This window comes from Metopolophium dirhodum, chromosome 7, assembly GCF_019925205.1.
Source record: "Metopolophium dirhodum isolate CAU chromosome 7, ASM1992520v1, whole genome shotgun sequence".
Taxonomy (NCBI): Eukaryota; Metazoa; Arthropoda; class Insecta; order Hemiptera; family Aphididae; genus Metopolophium; species Metopolophium dirhodum.
In genome coordinates, this window is record NC_083566.1 from 27,530,919 (window position 1) to 27,554,563 (window position 23,645).

At 29.7% G+C, this 23,645-nt stretch overlaps 1 protein-coding gene and 1 long non-coding RNA gene across 5 annotated transcripts; one reads left to right on the plus strand and one right to left on the minus strand.

Annotated features, from left to right (window-relative positions):
- Positions 1-116: 116 nt before the first annotated feature.
- On the minus strand, positions 117-23,492 carry LOC132948100 (major facilitator superfamily domain-containing protein 6-like). Of its 4 annotated transcripts, none has more exons than XR_009664995.1 (8): positions 15,385-17,707; positions 14,278-14,640; positions 13,589-13,776; positions 13,013-13,149; positions 12,784-12,905; positions 12,465-12,707; positions 11,272-12,388; positions 7,932-8,067 (listed from the first exon to the last, which is right to left on the minus strand). XR_009664995.1 is itself a non-coding variant. In XM_061018412.1 (8 exons), the coding sequence occupies exons 1-7, from the start codon at positions 22,587-22,589 to the stop codon at positions 17,708-17,710; spliced, it is 1,296 nt and encodes a 431-aa protein (XP_060874395.1). In that variant the 5' UTR covers positions 22,590-23,327; the 3' UTR covers positions 14,504-14,640; positions 17,670-17,707. The 4 variants fall into 4 exon arrangements, 3 of the variants coding, with proteins under 3 accessions (XP_060874396.1, XP_060874395.1, XP_060874397.1); XM_061018412.1 differs by lacking the exons at positions 7,932-8,067; positions 11,272-12,388; positions 12,465-12,707; ... (1 more) ...; positions 13,013-13,149; positions 13,589-13,776 and adding exons at positions 17,964-18,206; positions 18,283-18,404; positions 18,508-18,644; ... (1 more) ...; positions 20,857-21,219; positions 22,523-23,327 and having other exon boundaries at positions 14,504-14,640; positions 17,670-17,883; XM_061018414.1 differs by lacking the exons at positions 7,932-8,067; positions 11,272-12,388; positions 12,465-12,707; ... (2 more) ...; positions 13,589-13,776; positions 14,278-14,640 and adding exons at positions 17,964-18,206; positions 18,283-18,404; positions 18,508-18,644; ... (2 more) ...; positions 22,523-22,574; positions 23,365-23,492 and having other exon boundaries at positions 15,455-17,883.
- Positions 10,740-12,613, plus strand: LOC132948104 (uncharacterized). The gene is made up of 3 exons (XR_009664996.1): positions 10,740-10,825; positions 10,895-11,019; positions 12,478-12,613. It is a non-coding gene; the product is annotated as an uncharacterized LOC132948104 (long non-coding RNA).
- Positions 23,493-23,645: the final 153 nt, after the last annotated feature.

Below are 23,645 nucleotides of genomic sequence, written 5' to 3' on the forward strand. Positions count from 1 at the left end.
AATGCCGTGCTCGTGACGACTTTGAGGAGACGGCGCCCACTGGCCTGTGACACTCCACAAAACAGAAGGATAAAGATAGATAATACCTACAGGTAAATAAGAAATTATCGAGACAATTTGACAAATAGTGACAAAATATACAAGTCTAGCTGTAGACTGAAATTATTTTACATTGTTATACACTACATACGCTATACTATATATAGTGTTGGTTAATTAATTTACATTCTTATACATTATACAGGAAAAGGTTACATGTTAGATATAGATAAATTTTTAAATTTTATTAACTAGTTTTGAATTATAGATAAACTCTAAGATACTTTTAACGTTGCGTGGGTCTGGGTTCAGTGACTCGGAGAACTAGTCAGGCAGGTCAGCATCTCTTCTGTCCTTGTCAAAGCTCCGGCATTCTGAGAGAATGTGTTTGACGGTAAGAGACGTTCCGCAACTGGTGCAAACTGGGAGGGTCTTCTCTTTTTATGAGGTCTTGGTGTGTATATGGTCATATGGGTGTGTCCAATCCTGAGACGAGTGATGACAGTCTCTTGTTTTCTTGTGGTGTTTTCAGGGAAAATCCAAGGGAAGGTAGTTCTTTTAATCTCATGTTTCCAAATTATTTTAATATAGATACTGAATATTCATCATTTTTACATTTAAAATATAAAAATTAAAAACTCTTTATAATCTCGTTATTACTGATTTTACAAAAGTATAAAATTATACTTTATGCAGTAGTCAACAACAATATTCACAGCTTATATTACATTCTACTTTTAAAAAAAGGTTGACAAGTGGGTACCGCTCTGCTGTACAGTAGTTGTAATGGATGTGTTATATTTGAATACAATGATAAATCATGGTATACGAAAAACGATTCTGAGCGGTTAGCGTAGTCCTTATAATATTATTATTCCTTATTCGTTGTTATGGTGATAAATACAGCGTTAGAAATTAAAATCCCATTTTAGCGGTTTTTTTTTGTCGGTAGTTTTTCTCGACGCTTTCTAAAACTTCTTGGAATTTTCAACTTTGACCTCCCAAAAGAACCAACTACGTTCACTTTTATATCAGAAAAGATGCTGATCTCAAAAATCGAAGCATGCTTACTATCCAAAATGTTGCTGACAGACAGAAAAAAACACACATCATTGTAAAACCAATACAACTCCGCTCAGAATCTAAAATGTCAGAGGGGGGAGTCCAGGCTCCAGGACCCCACACAGTGACGGCCTTGCATCATATAGTTTGCAAATATTAGACAGTGTATACAGGTATGAAATAAAGATTGTGTATGGTACTCTTAGATCCTCTTCAATTTGAAGTCTACTTATGTATGATAAACATTTTTTCCTTATCGATATTTATGTTTTGATTCTCTTATTTATGCAATTAATTTCTCATTCCGATTTAAAAAGTAGTTAACGACTATTTGAATGACACACATTATAAGTGCGCCGAAACCGATAAGTCGAAAAGCCATTACGCTGCCTAAATTGCTAAATGTGTAACCGGCTAATAGTGCACCCAAAGAACCTCCTGCAAAAGAAATTCCTATGATATCAATAAATTATTAATATAATATTTTAAGATGATCCGTTGATGTGTCTTACTGTCTTCGCTCATTATTTTCAAAAGTTTTTTGAAAATATTATTTTTTACATAATTCATTGCATAAAGTATTTTTTTTTAAATGTATTTTAATCATTTTAAAGTTTGTTTACTTTTTTTGAATGACGACATATTAGATATGATATGATCTAAGGACAACATACATGTTTAATTTCATTCGTTATTAGTTATTACTTTTCGAAATAATGTAAGGTAGACACTGGATCACCTTGTATAGGTAATTAGAATTTGAATATAGAATAAAGTAACGAACCGAATCCTTGGAACGCCATCGAAAACAACCCTTGGACTGTACCTTCGCTACCGACAGGGGCAATTTTGGCAGCATATGATATTCCAGCAATGTAGCTCAATCCAAACGTGATACCATTTAAAAACTCTACAGGCAGTACCCACAGTGGGTCTCGAATGATCGAATACAAGAGAAATCGCAATGCGAACATGGCAAATGATATCGAAAATGCCGTCATATGGCCGGTACGCTTGATCAGGTGGCCTGAAATGTAAAAGGATGAAAAGAAAACTGCAAGTCTTTTGATTTTTATGTTTACATATTGTGTCATTCATCGGTGTATACTCAACATGGATTATAACAAATATTTTCTTTAAAATACATCTTTTGTTCTAAAGAAGTAAAGTTGAACTACTGAATAATATTATCATTATTATTACAAAAAATAAATAATACTTATTTATTTTTCATTATAAATATAAAACTAATTAATGTACTCCACCTAGTTATTATTGGTGGAGGTAGCATAGATCAATAGATGTGCCTATACATATGGAATCATTTTCTTTAAATGTCATAACTAGAAACGAATACTATAAAAAAAAATGTTCTCATGGTTAAATATCAGAGCACCTATATGTTTGGAAATTTTTTTTTGTACTTTTTAATGAAATAAATATGTGACAAAATTCGTTTTTTTTAAACTTAACCGCATAATATCAGGTGCCTTGTCAACGACAAATAATAAAACGCTGTCGAATTTAACACCCTCTGGCTATAATAAACACACGGGGTGATCATTAGTAGTAAGTAATTTATAATTATTTTGTCTATAACATCAGTATAAAATAAAAATGTTTACCATGGCCACCAGAATGTTTAAATTGTATGAACATTTATTTCTACAAAAACGATCAAACACACAAACAAAATTATGAAAAATAAAAAAATACATAGAACTTCTATTTTTTAATTCTCTGATATACCTATATATGAATATAATTTTTTTTGTTGGTTAGCAATTTTAATGAACCTTACTAAAAGTTATGTATTTTACATTAGAGTAGGTATGTTCCCTAAATTTTAGTAATCTGGATTATGGCTATACATAGCTATACAAGTGTATACTTACCAGATAAATAGAAAAATGGAACTTCCCCACCTAAACACCCAATAGTAAGAGAAAATCCTTCGATTGAGCTTAATATCGATTTCCGTTCAGGGTGATAAATTGTAGCCAAATCATCAACATACCTATAAAATAGAATTCAATTAAATTGCACTAATTTAGATAATCTTAAGATATTTGTTTTTAAGAAACGATGTGACGAGTAAAGCACCATTTTTATTTTTACATCTTCAACTTTGGCTTACTTTTTATGACCTAAGAAAAATGTATAGTGTCATTTTAATTATTTGAAAATTGACCAATGTTGTTTTATATTAATTTTAAATATTATTTAACAGTCTCACGGATAGTTAAGACAATTAAAAAAAAAATTTTTAATCTTAACCATATTTAATTATATATAGGTATTTCAAATTATATTTATGCGAGGAATTTTGTATTACTGTTCTACGCCTCTAGCCCTTGTATTTTTAATCGTGCAGGTTTAAAATTTTAAATGTATTTAATAGACACGTATTTATACTTACCGTATTCAATATTGTATCATGTACATATTTACATATAATATTAAAAATATTAATTTTGATATACTCAGTGGCGTAGCGAGAAACTTATGGAGGGAAATAAGAAGAAGAAGAAGAAGCCCGGTGCCAATATAATTTTGTCTACAAAAATACGTACTACGGGAATAATGATACTGTTCTGTAAAACCAATCAAATTTTACAATTTTATATAAACCGGCATCGGGCTCCTTATTATCACGGAAATTAAATTATAATAAAATATGAATTATTAAATAGTGATTCTAGGACATTTTTTTTAGTGTTTTAACTTTCAAATCAAATTATACTCAACATAATTATAATTTAAATTTAAAAAAAATGTTCAGTATTTTTTAAAATGTAATAACTTGGTCAAACCTTAGGGGCTCCGATGACCCAGGCCTAAGTACGCCACTGGATATACTTTGTAGTGAGTACCTCAAACGTTTATATATTATAATACTGATAGGAATGGGATGATGCGAATTAGCGAATTGACATTGTAGATTTGTCATTACTCATTTCTAATTATTTAAATTGGTTTCCATGCATATTTGTTTGGAGAAAATTTTAATTTTTATATTTACTTTTTCTTATGTGAGTAATATAATATATTTTGTTATCTGTACCTACTTATTAGGCCACTGCTCGTTCTGTTGTAAAATAAATATATGAGATAGTAGGTATACCTACTTAGTATTTATGTTACTAAAACGATTAACTTTTGAAACCTAGATAACTATGGGAATATATAAATATATAATAAACCTAACTTCCTCATAATCATTTTATAACACTTATTCACGTGCTATAGCCTATAACATATAGATTAAAGTGGATGGTTACGCGTGTAGCACTTTGGTCCGATTAAAATTTAAAATGTTTTTCTAGTTATATAATATGTTAATGTATGCACATATTTACCAGATAAAATAAAACCAAACGTACGCCGTGAAGATTCCACCGACCGTTGCCCAAACAAGGAAAACGCATACTTTAGTGTTTTTCAACACTACTTTCACGTCCCCGAGTACGTTTGATGTCGGTCCATCGGTTTCGGGTACCTATATTACATCAAAAACAACGAAATAATTATGTACACGCGCCACAAACGGAAATCAATTTTTGGGTATCACGCAATTATCCGTAAAACATAAAACTCAAAAAATCAAGTTTTAAAAATATGCTAAATAAAAATTAAATTTTTCAATTCGTTGATGTATGTAACAATTTTTTTGCTTGGAAAGCATTGTTTTAGAAAATTAATTAAAAAATGCAATTTATATTTAAATCCGGGCCTTAGTTATAAATAATAATTTCGGTACTGGTCTAGTTGACCCCCGCCCAGAAGGCAATTCCCCCGCCACTCAGGTTTAGTTGACGCCCGCCACTTACATCTCTCGTATTTTCGATGTTATAATCAATAATCAATAATTATTATACATTTATGATAATACAGAACAATTCAGGCGATCAAAATAAAAATATATTAATAAACCGTAATAAGTAAAATAAAAAGTAAAAAATTATAATAAAATAAATCGTAGTCATCGTATCATTTTTTTTTTGTTGTTCAGATGACGACGACTGAATAACTGAGGTAGTCCATAATGTTATTTAGGGCACCCGCTATTATACCTATCTTATATTATTAATTTTACTGCACGGATTTTACCAAACATTATTCTTAAAATATCAATTAGAGAATTTCACACGAATACCTAACGTATAATATGATCTCGTACCTTTTTTATCTACACTCTGCAGTCTATCAGTATATTATACATTTTATAACATCGATCTATAATCATAGATAATATAAGATATTCTTTTATTATCTATGTCTATAATATCGATAGATAAGATATTTTGATCGCCTGAATTTTTCTGTATAATCATAAATGTAAAATGTATTATTGATTATTGATTATAACATCGAGAATACGAGAGATGTAAGTGGCGGGCGTCAACTAAACCTGGGTGGCGGGGGAATTGCCTTCTGGGCGGGGGTCAACTAGACCTGTAGCATAAATTCTGATGATACATTGATGCCAAACGGGGGTGGAGGTAGACAACCAGCTGAACCGAAATCTAAAATCTTAAACACCTAATATAAACAATTTTCCACTCATGCGTGATGATACAAAAATACAAAATATTTATGATTTGTATTTATAACGATTTTATTGTAAATATATAATAATAATAATAACAAATTATTTTTGAGCAGCGACCCACCGGGGAAGTTCCAGATGTCCCGCGACCCAGTCCGCCTCTAACTTATAGATAATCAATTTGTATAGAATTTCGACATAATATAGACTTGCTACATAAATATTTGTCTATTCGTTTATTTTTGTTGGCTTTTAGTTATTAGCGAATAAAATTTAAAAAAAACAAAACGTTACATTTTCTGAATGATAACAAATAAAAAATAAAAACCGTATCTTTTAATAGTTTAATATTATAATATACCAAGGTCTAAGGCCGGGCAAGGAACCGATATCCGATATTCTTTTACTACCAGTTTATTACTAATAATCGATAGGTATAATACAATATTTTTGTTTTTTCGATAATTTCCGAAACATTTTAGACTATTTTACGTAATTATAGAAAATACCAAAAATACTAGGTATCGATAATTAACGGTACATCATAAATTTAACAAGATATGTATATGGGTAAATTTAGAAGAACCAAACTTTATTATATACCCGGTTATAATTAAAAACATTTTATATTGTTTTAGACTAGCTTCATCCCAAATACACATTAGGTATACGTCTTAACGTCTTATGCATTAGCGCAAATAGAGGGGGGCTTGGGGGGACTTAGTCCCCCCAAATGTCGGTCAAGTCCCCCCAGTTCAAAATCTAGTAATTACGACTAATTTTTATATTCTGTGGTACTAAGCAATATGGCCTATGGGGAGGGGGGTTTGAGCCCCCCCAAAAAATTTAGTCAATTTGCGCCTATGGTCTTATGTTTGTACAGTGTACTACGAGAAACTCGTGACCATTTTTTATCTATTATATTATAATGTGGTTACATTTCAGGATAAAAAATTAATATACTTATGAGTCCCCTTCTTAAAACTATTACAACTATAGTCCTATACTCAATAATGATCATTGATCACACTATCATTCAATTTGTATCTCGACGTTTGAGATTGTCTAAAATTATGTAAAAAATGTAACTGTTTTGTTGTAAGATATTAGATAATACGTGGGCGTACTTTTAAGTTTAACGCCACGATGAAATCTACTAAAAACGAGGCCGCCGATAGCAAATATCCAGGCAAATAGTCCTTTTGTGCTAGGCCACTGCTGTACCAGTCAATGGCACTCCCCGCAACCAAAGACATGATACCCCATCCAGTTGCACCCCAGAGCCGTTGCATTCCAAACCTAACGGTGTCTCCACCTAAGGAAAAAAAATATCAATTATATAATATCTCTTGTGTATGGACTACGGGTATAGTTTATTTAAAATAATAACGATAATATTAGTTATTTCTTATTATAATTTAAATATAATATGATAATATAATATTGCATTAAACACATTGCTGAAATAAACTATGTGTTGACACTGGTGATAATAGGGAAAAAAATCCACGAATTAAAAAAATACTGGTAACAAAGTCTATGAAAAGAAAGCAAAAAAACTCGACTAAATTACCTTAAAAAATGAACAGATGTTTTTTATCAGAGTGAATGAAAAATAGTAAAAGTTTGCTTTCAAAATTAGTGTGACAATAATATATTTTCTATTTCTAAGTTATAAATAATAATATAAAATTGTTCTCCCTAAAATATACCTACATGACTTCAAAATATCTGAACACACAAAAATAAATAATAGTTTTAATTAAAAAGTGATAGGCTTGTGTTTAAATATTTACAGTAAATAATTACATAAATATCTCCGTAAATATCTATAGTTGTATAAATATAGTATATACCTTTTATAACAAATTACATCTGAAATCTAAAATAACATGTCGACATATCAGAGAAAAATAAAAAATAATACATAATGTTGTAGTTTGGTGCCTTCAAAATATCTCCCCACCCCCTCAAATGGCCTCAACCACTCCCGATACCTCGGAACTGGAATTATAAATGTTTTAATGCATTATTATTAATCGTGACCGTGCCTAGGATTCTCATGCAGATGGTCTCCTGCAGGACTTCGCCGATCATGAACAACACCATCCTCAGCACGACGACGGTCGAGAACCACCAGAACTGCAGCGAGCCAAAGACCTCGGCGTCGGACATCTCGCCCACCGAAGATGTAGCGCCAGGTACGAGGTACAGCATGGGCGTTATAAGTCCGTTGAGGAGGATCGCACTCAGAAACACGGAATGTCGGCACTTCCATCTGTCGGTGACGTATCCGGTCAGCGGTTTGACTACGATGTTCAGCAGCAACAGCAACGTGAAAATGTTACCGACCACCGACGGTGAGTAGCCCCTCTGCTTGGCGATTGTCGACAGGAATGGGTTGATGGGCGAATTTCCTGGAAAAACCGACGCATACGCGATTCATTTTTAACAATTCAAAAAACCGGTCATGTCGCTAGTGAAATGTTGAAAAAATTAAAATATTTCACTTTCTTTACTTTTAAGTATACTTATGGTATATTTATGTGTTTAATTTATTAATGAAATAGGTAGTTATTATTATTATACAGTTTTATAACTATTACATTGGTATTATGGATAGGTATATTATTATAACTAGGACAGTCTTTGTTTTTGTCGAAAAATGTATTAGTTTAAGATTACTATGAATGTAAAACAGAACTACAAAGTTGTAGTTATAAATTATAAGTACTAATTAATTTAATTGTTTAACTTTTATTTTGCAATTTATGTCATTTTAATTTTTTTTACCTTTTTGATTTATTTCATGTTTTTCGATCATTTTTTATTACTTTATTCGATATTTTTAATAATTTAAAATCTTTAATTTAAAATATTTCACACTTAATAAAATTTTATATTTTAAAATTATTATTACGATAAATTATATACGAATTACTGTGCATTTCATACGGCGTTTTTTATTTTAATGCATTTATGAGGGATTTTAGTGAATTTTTCCAGATTTTAAGATCTAATGCATTAAATCCATAGAAACAATACTAATTATTTGACATTTGTATATATCATATAATGTTGGCATAACATTTTTACGTCTATGTTACGGTAATGGTTGTTTACAAAGTATAAATTACAGCTGAGATTCTAAAAATATAAATAACAGCAGTAATGACTAATGAGGTATTCTGTATCAAACCGGCGGAAGAGACGATATATATGTAATCATAATTAAGGGGCCCAGGGCCGGTTTTTAAAATTTTCCACAATTCTATAAAATTTGAAAATTATATTTCATATTTTCGTTGCCACCTTAAGGGGATTCGATACCGTGATTTTCTGTTTTTGTCTAACACACGCGCGACATAGTATTTTAGACGTGTTTTTGCCAAACATTCCAATTGATCTATTGAAGTGATAAGAATTCTGAAAACAGATTTGAATTCGTCATCAAGTCTACTTGAAATCGACATTCCCACATTTTTGATATTATACCTCAAATTCCAGAAAACGTCATATTAAAAAAGAGTATTTCAATATTTTTGTATTTCAATTTTTGGAGAAGCTAAAATCAAAAAATCAAAATTGTGGGAAAGTCGATTTCAAGTAGACTTGACGACGAATTCAAATCTGTTTTCAGAATTCTCATCACTTCATTAGATCAATTGATATGTTTGGCAAAGAATCCGTCAAAAATCCTATGTCACGCGTGTGTTAGACAAAAACAGAAAATCACGGTATGGAATCCCCTTAATTACATCACTTTCCCACTAATCTACTGCCACATATCTATTATAGGGTGGGGAAGGGGATAGGTGTATTATATCGGAAAAAGAGGATTTCACAGGAATAGTTCTCAGCCCTCAGGCCTTGTAGAATTGTCAGATATTGTTAACTATTTTTTTTATCTAAAAGAAGAAGACTTCCTACAGGCCACATTAAATTATAATTTTTATTTAATTTCAAATAATCGTATAATATAATTTGTAAAAAAAAGATTAAAATTGTATTATTTTTGAAGACATAATATCATACAACTTGAGATTAAAATATTTAAAAACAGAGTTTTTATCTATTACAGCAATCACCTAGGTACTGTAAAAATATATTATGAAGTAAACGTAAAGGTATTATACTTTTTATTTTAGTAAACTAAACCAACATAATTTGACCATAGATAACATTTTGAGTGTTGACAGCATCCTGAACGAGTACACACCAATATGGTTGTAGATCGGCGAAAATTTGAAACGCGATAAATAATATACCGAAGATGTGGTGTAAGATTGCCCCCACACGAGACATATTTCTCTCTATAATAATATTATATTTATGCGCTCGCAGTTATGTCTGCATAACTCAACGCGGTTTCAAATCAAAACTAAATTAAAAAGAATAAATGAAATACTCGCGCAATTTATGAATACAATACCCACCTGCGTCGAAAAGAAAATAATGCGCCTTTATGGGCAACAGTTCTGTGTTTACGTTCAAAAATCCCATCGCGCCCGAATTATCTTTTCGTACAAACGATCACAGGAACGATGCAGTGATATCGACTGCCACCGCGGACTATGATTTCGCGACGTTTCAAAACATTAAACTTCAGAAATTATAATTCGTCAACTCGTAGGTGTTATAGACTATAATTATCGTATAGTATACAAACTTTAAGTGTAACACTTAAATCCAAACCACAATCCATAAAAAAAAATCAATAAAATCCAATTCAAAGATTTTGCAGTATTAACCCATCCCATACACTGATTAATGGTATGATTACGATAATACTTCGTAAGTATACCTATTATTCGTTTACAAAGCGAATAAATATAAAATCATCGTCGATACAATATCTAGTTCAATTGAGTGCTTACTCAAATATACATCATCTATATAATATTTTAATCCATTCAATAATTTTATGAGATAACTAATTTTTATAGAACTATAAAGTCTAACTGGTGTCTGGTGCTTCGTTCCTATGATGTTTTCAGCTTAATCAGAATTATCGTATTATCTGACTAGCTTTATCGGTTTTGTTGTCATTGAGTCTAAAGACCTTGCTCGTTACAATGTAATAAAAGGCATTTTATTCTATACTACATAAAACTATTTTTATTGGAATACAATTAACTAGAACGTCAATATCTATACTATAATATAAATTAGTAGGTAAGTGATTTTTAGTTTGTCCCTCCTAACCGGAAAAACTACCAGAAAGATTTTTCTGAATTTTTGTAGGTGGAGTACGATTGCGCATGTTTTACCTTTTTGGGTTTACAATTACAAAGAACATTATTTTTACTTTGTACGACTGCAAGTTAAATTAGAAGCTCCGTTGCCAATTTTTTTATAACAAATATCAGGTACCTACTTTACAATTAATTTTAATTTTTGAATATATTCATTCAAAAAGTAACTAAACAAGTTTACTCAAATACTTAAAAAGAATGTAATATTGACTTAAAAATGTATTATTATACACCCAACTGCCTAACTCACTAATCACAGAAGGAAACAGTGTACAATATTTAATATTAAGAAATTTATACTAAAAAATAATGTAAAAACTTCTGCAGGGTTCCTTGTTATTGCAGGCAGTTATTATTGATACTTACAATTTACATATTCACAATTTGTCCGAAGTCGATCGGCCAAAGTCGGGGGCTGCGTGAACTTGGTAGTCTCCCGGCTTTTGTTTTTTGATTTCTAAGCTTCATGCTGATTTACAAACTTGCAAATTTAATTTAAAAATATTTACAATTAATTTACAATTGATTACAATTTGTTCGAAGTCGATCGGTCAAATTCGGGGGACTACGTGATCTTGACCCCCTGACTTGTTTTTTGATTTCTAAGTTTTCTGATAATTTACAAATTTGGGGATTGAATTTACAATTATTTACAATTGTTTACACTTTTTTCCGGAAGCGATCAGACAAATTTGGGGGCAGGGGCGCTCGCAGAAAATCAGCTCATTGGGTGCAAAATTAAATTTATGTTATACATACATAGGTAGTCACATGTTTATATTATTATACATTAATTTTTTTGTTCATTAAAAAAATCCCAGTGACACCCACTGGCCGCTCTCTGCAGGCGCCATCCGAATAGGCGTAGACTTGCGTGAACTATTTTGATGTAACTAACTACTTTACCTGATGCCTCACAAATTAATATTTTTAAGTATCAATATTCTAATAATAATTTTTTATTGGTTTATTATAAGATAAAACAGAAAAATCTGACATTTAAAAAAAAAACTGATCTTAGTTAAACGTATGCAAAAAAAAAATGAAAATGATATGGAAAATATAAATAAAATACAAGTCATTAGACAACAAATTTAAGAATAAAGTTAATATATAATTTTGTTTTATATTATTTATATAACTAAATTTAGAATAATAATGTCACATACAATATTATTATAGGTGTATAAAAATATCGTTAGAAGAAGAATTTTTCATAATAAACCAATCTATACGGATTGAAAAAAAAAATCGTATTATATAAGATTATCATTAACACTCAATTTAGGATCAACGGTAAAATAACTAGAACAAGACACTTCTTCTTTGACAGTGTCATTTTTAGAAAAACGATTTATCAATCGTTCAACCATCATTTGACAAATACATACTGCTAAAGCAAAACCACTTATAAATTTGTACGAAGTAATACTTCCGAAATGATTAAACAGATAACCACCGACAGAACTGCCAATGGGCGTCCCTAAAACAAAATCATTTGTTAATCGTCAAAAAAAGAAAAATATTATTTAGTTGTCCACTGTAATAGCCATTATTACCTATTTCCTCCAGAGTTGTTCCAACGATGCCTTGAAGAGTTCCCTCGGCACCCACGGGAGCTAGTTCTGCTGCGTACGAAATGGCAGCGGAGTACGCTAATGCGTACGTTATACCATTGAGTAGTTCGACTGGTAATACACAAACGGGATTCGTAATTATTGAATACAGGTAGAATCTGACAGCGAATGCAAAGAACATCAAAGAGAACACGTTCATGTGACCCACACGTTTGAGGATAAAATCTGTACCGTTGAAAATATTATCGTAATAGTACGTGCATTATATTATGTTGATGAGAATGACGCTTTATATCTTTACTGGACAGGAAGAAAAATGGAACTTCTCCACCGAAACATTGAATGGTCAACGACAATCCTTGGATGGTCTTTATGTACGGTTTTGTTTCGGGGTGGTAAATGTTAGAAATGTCTTCCATATACCTACAATTTTAACATAATAAAAATAATTAATTTGAATCCAATACATACTTAAACCGACGAATATTTAAATTAGTATAAGCGCACATCTTTCTCTTTATTCAACTTACCAAAATAAATAATGCCATATAAATGGTAATAGTATTCCATATGCCATAACCCATAAAAGAAATGATAGTACTCTTGTCTTAGTCAATACTATTTTTATATCGTATGATCTAGTTTTAATTTCCCGGTTTTGGACATACTATAAAACATTTAATATTAATTTTAGTTTATTTATTGGAGATGAAATGAATTCCTTCTATAGTCTTTAGGTCTTAGAAAGATTTGTTAAAATGACAAAATTACTCAATTACATGTACGTATTATACTACGGCACCATTGGCACAAATAGGGGGGGGGGCTAATAGCCCCCCCATCCAAAAAATGTCCATAGCCCTCCCAAACATTACCTACATATTGTTTTGAGCTTATTCAATATTATCAAAGTAAGGCTTTAGCCCCCAAATCTCAAACGCTATTTGCGTCTATGTACGGCACTTTTCTTAAAGCGATAATACATTATCGTATAAGTTATTAATAATATTAAATTAGTGTTTCTAATTTGTAATTATTACAATTTTGAATAACAACATAGGAAAAATTGACTTGTTATAAGAAATGCAATAACAATTTATATTTACAGGCATATTTGATACCACGTATGTATCTATAATACTACATATCAATGAAATAATGAAACCAGGTGTATAGTTTTTGTAGTCTAGTCCTTTACTGAGCCAGTCTACACACACACCAGATACAATTGACACTGTGCCATAACCGATTGCGCCCCACATCCTCTGATGGCCGTATTTAGTTTTGTTTTCACCTAAATATAGAAAAAAGAATGTGAGTTCAGAATTTTCACCAAAACAGTGGATCACAATTAGCAAAAAAAAGTGTTATATTTTATATACACTATGACATTTTCAAATGTAATTTTTTTGTCAAAAATAAATTTAACCTACAGTTGTAGGTACTAATGCCTAATAGTAAAATAAATTACTTTAATCACAATAATATCATCAAATATATCTACTTCGTAATAATGTAATATACTAATATCATAGGCTGGCGATCTGTTGGTCTTCACACAGAATCGTATTTTATAACAATACATTTTATCAATAGATTTTATAATGATGTGTATTTTTTATTTATTTTATTTTTCTGTCTAAAGACACTTTTTTTGTAGAACGATTGATCTAATCCTAAATTTTGATGGATACACATTGCGTATAATAACAAATTATTGTTGTTATAAATTGTCTTATTTGGATGAACGAACAAGCAGTCGAAAGAACAATAATATTAGAAAATGTTTTCTCACCTAATATATCAATGCATATCGTGTCTTCCAAAACAGTTGTTATATTACAATCTATTTTGTATAAAGTAACTGTGCAAAAAAATAACCAAAATATTGGTGACTTGATCACATCCGCGTCATCCATTTCTATTTTGACGGCCGAACCCGGCATGAACATTAGCATAGTTATAATTAGACACCTGATTGCTATAGTCAAAATGAAAACAGACTTGCGGCATTTGTATTTGTCTGTGATTGCACCAATAAGTGGTCGTACCAATAAGCCCAGAAGTGGAAGAATTGTGAAGATTAAACCAACAATGACCGGTGAATAGCCCCTTTGCTTCGAAATTGTCGATAAGAATGGAAGTATAGGAGCTGCACCTGAAAATTACAAGTAAGTATATAGTATTATTAAAGTTTATATATTTTTTAATTGATTTAAATATTTTATAACCATGATTTAACTAAAATGGATTTTAAAATAATATTATGTATTAAGGTTATAGAATATAGACTTATAGTAAACATGCATAATACATGATCTAATTAAATAATATAATATAACATTGAGAGTTTCGTCTATGTTTCATACAACACAAGTTGTAATAATAATTATATAATACAAGTTGTAACCGAAAATTTGTAATGAAAATTCGATTTGCAGATAATTGAAACACGATAGCATACCAAAACCGGAAAAAGTGTAAGCCAGTTTTAAAAACTAAAATTTAAAATATACTTATTATTATTATTATACTTATATACATTTTATATAAACCTGCTGGTAGTCAAAACATTTTTAAGAAGGCTACAAATGGATACAAGTATAGAGTAAAAAATAATGAAATTAGTCCGGTACCATTTAAAATAGAATAATATTACTGTGGTTTACAGAATTTATTTGAAGCATTTGCTTTAAATAATTAACTCGTGTTAAGCACAAATATATTTAAGCCTATTTAAATATATTTTTAGTAGAGTAAATTACACGATGACGGAGAAGAAGCCCCTATATTAAATACAGAAAAATGCACGTGATGGCATTTTAAGATTATAAAAAGTATGTAAGGAATAACCAGGCATACTAGCATTAAAAACTTATACAATCGTATATTATATACGTACCGGCCATTATAAAAAAAAAATGAAGTTTTATCGGTAAAAGTTTCTTGTTTATCTGAAAAAGAGGCATTTTGAAAATATATGTTTACATTTAAACTGGAAATGAATAATTATTTTTTCAGTTCACTATTTTGTCACAATATTGAAAGTGTTAATAGGACATTTGAATCCTATAGATATCTAGAATAACTGAGAAATATTGACGTTTTAATATAAGAAGATAGTTGAATACTTTAATTATTGTTGTTTATTAAATAATCAATAGTATACACCATCAATCATCATATTATAATATAACGTTTATAAGTAATCGTTTCCCATACTAAAACCTAGGTACCTATAATGTTGTAGTTTGTATAGATTACCTATTTAGTATACTTAACCTACAATTTAGTGTTTGTCAATATACTTTTGACGCAAATATATAAATTTTATATTTAAATAAAATATATTAGCCATTCGACAATAAAACCAACGAAAATCTACAATACAAATCTATGTTTCTCGAAAAACATTTAATTAACCGCACCGTTTTCCCATATACGAATAGTTTACACAGTTAAACGACGCAATTCGTCTCTCTGTATATATGCGAGTAAGAGTGTGTTCTGTAAGTGTATTTACAGATACATAAATCCACGCGAGTAGTATGTGGTTACACTTAACAAGGATTACTGATTTTTTTATTTCGTTATTGTATAGGATTTAATTCAAATTGCGTCATAATAATATATTATTTTTAATCACGTTATTTTCATAAAATAGTTTAATATTATATTAGTCGCCGGGTATCGAACTAATACGTTACGTAAACGCTGGTGTTAACTTGTTTCACTGCTAACACAGCAGAGCGACTTCCCCGGTTTTTATTTTTAAATGCCATACAAATAAAATTGGTTTAGAACTAAATAATTGTCTTTTCGTTAGCAAAAAGTATATATTACTGAATTTTAAGGCAGTCATTTTAATACTGCCTGTGTAAAACACATATAGGTATATATATTGTTTTTAAATGAGTTTGAAGAATTCAATCATAATTTTAAACTGAATATTATAGAGATTAACCAATTTTACCAATCATTGATAAAGTTCATACGATTAGTTTCATCTTAACGCTGAACTATGCACCTTTGTATTTATGAATAATCTTTTTGCATTTAAACATTTCAGCCCAAAATTCATAAAATCATAATCTATTATAATATAAAAAAACGTGTTTATTTGTTGGTTTGGTCACAGTGAGCTAAAAACTAATGGTCTGTTTTCAATATAAGTTATATCAATAGATTATTTTGAAACTCGGGAGGTGTGTTTATATAAGGTGTCTCTTATAAGGCGGGTCACCATTGAATTTAGTCTTGGCTCACGAAAATTGAATATCTTTTGTTAGTAAGTATTATTAAAATTAGTAGAAATATGGAATATTATACAATTTTTTACAAATATATTTGTTAGGTTAGGTTTTTCCCAGTAAAGTGCCACTAGTGGGTGGCTTCTTACTCACGTACTAATATATTATTGTAACTCTTATCAATTATGCTAATTGTGCATAATTTGTACAGATTGTATATATTATTGTGTAAAATAAAAAAAAATTATATTAACCATTTAAAGACTATTGATAATCTTTTAATAACATTTCATTTACGTCGGCTTTTAAGCATTTGTTGCATCTGCCTTCAGTATTTTGTCTTTACTTCAAAAATATGTTTAGAACTGTGATGTCAAAAATCATAAAATCAATTTATGCAGTTGTATTTGTATTATATATATATATCAACTGAATCAACACGGAAGACGATAGATTAATTGCAACCCGAGCGAAGTCAGATAACGCAGCTAGTAAGTAATAAAATAATTTAAAAAATAATAACAGTAAAATATAAAAAAAAATATCGACTTTCCTATTTACCAGTTTAACAAACCATTACAATTCCGTTAGCATAAAACGGGAAATAAAAATGGTTTTGTTGTGAGGCAAATAGGCAATACTGGGTGGATTTAACTTGTTTCTATTCTGTGGTACGACCGTAATGATCAGACGTTTACCAGTAAATATTACAATTTACATGTAAGTAAACTTATTTCAAATTTGAATTTTGTCACAAAGTTATACACAAAAAACAATTACTCAAATTATTAAAAAGTAAATATTTTATGTAAATCAATTGAAACATTTTCTTTTCTATTTAATTTACTATAAAAAATCTCAATATGAAATACTAGTACTATAAAGTGTAATTTAAAATTGTATGTAACATGTACTTGAATGACATTTTGTCGTTTACCATTATAATCAAATCATATTTTAGGATCAGCAGTATAACTAATTAGACACTTCTTCTTTAAGAATGTCATTTTTAGAAAATCGAGTTATTAACTGATTGGAAATTGTTTGAATAACACATACTGCTAAAGCAATATAACTGAAAATGTTGAACGAAGAAATACTTCCAAAACGATTAAACAGATAACCACCAATGAAGCTACCGATGGGAACACCTAAAAGAAAATTATTTTTATTAGGTATCTAAAATCAGAAATATTATTTTGTTGTAGGTGCACGATAAAATATTGGTTACCTATTCCCTCCATGGCCATTCCGACTATCCCTTGGAGCGTTCCTTCAGCACCGACGGGAGCTAGTTCTGCTGCGTACGAAATGACAGCAGAGTACGCTAATGCGTAAGTTATACCATTGAGTAATTCGACTGGTAATACACAAACGGGATTCGTAATTATTGAATACAGGTAGAATCTGACAGCGAATGCAAAGAACATCAAAGAGAACACGTTCATGTGACCCACACGTTTGAGGATAAAATCTGTACCGTTGAAAATATTATCGTAATAGTACGTGCATTATATTATGTTGATGAGAATGACGCTTTATATCTTTACTGGACAGGAAGAAAAATGGAACTTCTCCACCGAAACATTGAATGGTCAACGACAATCCTTGGATGGTCTTTATGTACGGTTTTGTTTCGGGGTGGTAAATGTTAGAAATGTCTTCCATATACCTTTAATGTTAACGTAATTAATATTATAAATTTCACACACATTATAATAACACCAATGGGTCTTTAAGATTTTAACAATGCAAATATTGACTGTACAACTTACAAAAATTGAAAATACCATAAAAATGAAAGTAACATTCCATATATGACAACCCAAAAAAGAAATGATAGAACTCTTATTTTAGTCAATACTTTTTGAACATTGGATGGTCCAGTTTTAATTTCCGTGGTTTGAACGTTCTGTAAAATAATTAATAAATTAAGTGTTTCCTCTTAATTTAATAAATTTTTTTACTCATATTACTTGTACTAATAACAGGCTATAATATTAACTACATTATATTTAAAAATAAACATTTCTTTTAATAATTGTATTGTATATATTTTTTAAATAATTTTTATTTTAAATAATGAAGAATTTAATGACTTCTTTGGTCTTGATGTTGCTTCACCAATGAATCGATTTGAGCTTCTATGGAGTTAGTAAGTGAAATACGCATCGTGGGTTCGAAATCAAGCTTATTTCTTCATTTGGTTTTGATTGTAGTTAATGTCGAAACTCCGGATTAGTTTATTCGGCTTAAAGAAGCATTTGCTAGTAAAATACCGCAAATAACAAATTGTGGCAAATCCACTCCGTTTTCATTTATATAAGTAAACCCATAATTAATATATTTATCAATGCGTTTATATGAATAGTTCATCAATATTTTTACCTTTTTTCTAGGCATTTCGTTCATCTCTATTTCTTGTTTATTTGTATTATTGATTCCGTCATTTCATTTTCTTTATTTTTAACTACCACAAGTTTTATGAAAAAAAGATGAAAGTGATGTCTGTTTGCTCATTATAAATGTTTAAATTTAAATTGGTATACAAAATTATTAGTCGATTTACGAATAATATTATACTAATGCTAACGATTATTCCACACTGGGTACAGGTAGGTTGACGTTAACCTTACGACTATACGAATAAGTACCATACGACGTTCTCAACATTGATAATTGATTCTAAGAAAAATGCTGGTCAAAAACTTATCAAATACTATAACTCATAGCTATAAATTATACTTTATCGGTTGACATTAACGGAAACGAATAAATGTGATAAGCTTCTTTGTACCAATTATCAATACTGTAAATTTACGAAAACGGTTTCATTTATTATTTATAAGACTTAAAAATAAAAATATTACACCAACGTTTTAAATTTTAGCCGACCCATTTAAAATTATTGGCGACCCAAAATTGGGTCGCGAACCTATGGTTAAGAACCGCTGGTATAGATACTAGATAAATGCTATGCAATATGCTGGTAGGCATGCGTGTGTACACATATTTTTATTTAATTAATTATTATAACAAATAAGTCATCGTGATTTATATTGTAAACCTACTACTTATGTATCTGATAGACGGCTATATTTTACTTAAAATGTACCTAATGTACGACCATTGACATATTAAAGTCGAAAAGTATGTTATTGTTAGTACCGATTATAGATAGATTGACTTTACAACTATTTTCTAATTATTAAAATGTACAAATACATAATTTAAACTTTTACATACATAACTGTTTACAACTTATATTAAGTACCTAGGTACCGAAAATTAGAGTTCACCTAACAATCGGTTTAAAATAAATTTTAGTTTTTTGAATTGAATTGATTTAACATTTTCATCATTTATCTCTGAAAACGCCCGGAGTTATTGTCATGCCTATGAAATATTTTTAAATGCTTGAAAATAATGGACATTGGCGTTATTTCCTAGTCAATATCGTCTAATAATTCTAAATCTGTCTAATTTGATCGGAAATATCGTTATTGACCAGTCAATAGTCATTAATATTAATTCCTTAATTTACGTCTTTGCCCGTAGCATATATACGTAGACATATAGACAAATACTAAAACAAATTTAATTTTTTTGTTAATACCTTTAATAAAACCATAAAATCAATGTTACTGAATTGTTATAACTGACATTAAACTTTCGAAAAAAAATGACGAAGCATTTTGTATTTACCTTTATTGTTGATACCACATACATATCTAAAAAAGAACATATCAACGAAATAATGAAACCAGGTGTATAGTTTTTGTATTCTAGTCCTTTACTGAACCAGTCTACACACACACCAGATACAATGGACATAGTGCCCCAACCGATTGCGCCCCACATCCTCTGATTGCCGTATTTAGTTTTGTCTTTGTCTAAAAATAAAAAAAAGATTGATGCAAATTCGTTATTATCACAAAACTTCTCGATAACAACTATAGACATAAGTAGCATAAAAAAAATGTTTAAGACAAATGTACAATAATCTCAGGTGTCTTGTGGTTTTTATTCGCGGTAACGTTTTTATTCGCGGTAACGTTTTTATTTAGTATAAATAGATTCAGATTGAACACCCAAAAGAACAATATTATAAAAAGTTTTTTTACCTAATAACTGAACGCATATCGTGTCCTCCATTACGATTGCTACCACAGCTGATATTTTAAATATGGTAATTGTGCTAAGAAACAACCAAAATAGTGGTGACTTGATCACATCCGTGTCATTTATTTCTGTTTGTTCGTCTGAGCCCGGTATAAACATCAGTATACTTATAAATACACTCATAATTGCTATACTCAAAATAAATGCAGCTCTGCGACATTTGTATTTATCTGTGATGGCACCAATGACTGGTCGTACTAGTAAGCCAATAAATGAAAGTATTGTGAAGATTAAACCGACGATGATTGACGAATAGCCTCTTTGCTTCAAGATAGTCGACAAGAATGGAAATATCGGAGCTGCACCTGCAAATTACAATTATAATAAGTATACCTAATACTTGTATACGTATATATTAAACACACATTAATAAATAAAATAATATAATACCAAGAGGTCAGTCACATGATCACTACCAATTATAACATGAAATAAATTAATGTTGAATTATTTAATAATATCTAAAATGCAATCATATTTTGTAAGCCTGTACAATATCCAGCACCCCTTAAAAAAAGTTTGTGCGTGGTGGTACCAGGGTTATGTTATTACAGCTTGTCTTAAATAAAGTATAACTTGCAAATAAACTAAAATAAGATGAAAAATCAAAATCATAAAAAATGTAAACTAGTATTCGAAATTGAAATAAAAAAATATTTTGTATCATACCAAGTTTAATTTTTTAAGGAACTAACAATTAATGGTTAAAAACTGGATTCTAAAATTACGAATTTGGTCAGATGTGGAAATGATGATTTGTGGTTGTAAGGATGACTAAACTTATATTTATACAAATTTATTAATTTTTTCACGGTTTCAGTTTCGATTTTTAATACTGAAATTGTATCATTCAGATTTCGATTTCAGTTTTGAATAAATTTTTTTCTGATTTTGGTTTTCTTTCATCCGTTAGTTGTCTCCAAGTCAAACTTTCCTCAAAGCGCGTTTTAGTGACGTCACAATGGAATTTCCACAGAAAAACTTTGTTTCAAAGGTTTTTAGTTCGGTTACAAATTACTTAACAGTTAGGATATAATTAAGAATAATTACTTAAAATGATATAACCTATACATAATAATTTGCATTAATTTATTATATATATTTAGTAATTGCCGGGGTAACGGACCTCATATTGAACCTTAATTTACAATCATTATTCATTAGATACTAATAATACCAAATCAATATTTAAATATGCTAGCGTTAATTTATTTTATGATGTTAATTCATGACAGTTATTAAATTAAAAAAGTATGCATTGCATTAATAAAAAAAAAATTTGAATTTTGTTGTTCAAAAGCCTTACAACAATTTTTAATTGCATATATTATAAAATTTAAAGGTACCTATAAGTTTATTATCTAGGGCCCTACGAAGGCTTTTATTGATATTATTATTTTTAAATAAATTACGACCTTTTTGAAACTGTTCATTTTAAAATGATCATAACTAATTATTATTATGTTTTACAGAATCATTTGTAACGCTTACGTTAAAATATTAACTTGATAATCAGAAATATATTGATCACAAATTTACTTTTAATGTACACTTAGTCAAGACAATAATGAAAATCTTCTTATGTTCATGTATTAGAAATATTCTTACCTGCCGATAAAAAAAAAAAATGAATTTTCATCGGTAGAAGTTTCTTGTTGATCTGAAAAAAATGCATTTTTATATAATGTATAATATTTAAAATATAGATAGTTAATTATTCATCGTTCAACTATTTAACACAGTACTATGTTCATTAGACATATTATAGACAGTAAAGTAGATGATATTATGTTGGAAATATTGACGCTTAAGTATTAATGATAAACTAATGAAATATGATTCACTTTTAATTAGTATACACAATACTCTAAACGCTATACACTATACTCCACTATAATATGGTATTCGTTCAATGTCTGAACTACTGTTTGAAAAAGAAGTTGAGTAAGCAACCTTCCTGTATAATTGGCTTACGTAGTAACTAACCAAGATGACTGATACGTAGTGGTAATAAAATTATAGCTATTAAGTAAAGCCCACGTAAGCTTGCTTATCTTCTTAATAAGAAAATCTTATATGGTAACGTGTGTTATTATTATGAAATAACTAGTTTTCCTCATAGTTTTCTGACTTACCATTATCCTTCCTTTTTGGATGTATCTATTTTCCTCTAATAATTATTATAAACCCAATATCAAAAATCGCCAATAAGTTTTGTGTTAATAAATATACCGATAAACGATAGTATTACGACTAGTATATCCATGTGATGAGGGGGCAAGCTGGTAAGGGACTGTATTTTAGCTGAAATATTAACTATCGGCTAAAATACAGGTTTTAATTTTTTAGTTTTTTTAGTTATTACCTACTACATTGATTGATTTATTATTTATTCTTTTTTTTATGTTTTATTATCTAACACGTCCAAGCAGTCACGTCTTTATACTTACATTTACAAATCCTCTAATTTTGCCAACTCCAGTTTAAATTTTGCGTCTGCCACGTTTAGGTGAAAATGTCTGCAAAGAACTGCAATGTCTACTCTCTTATTAAATTAAGCTGAGAGACAGCCGTAAAGAAACAACGTTTTCTATAAGAACAGGTGAGTTAGGCCGGTTAGGGTCTCTGGGTCTCCTTGCTCCTATTCAGCGTGTTAGTATTTTACAAGCTAAAATACTAGCAATGAACATACTGGTTGGTTTTTACGAGTGTTGTAATGACATGGGCTTAC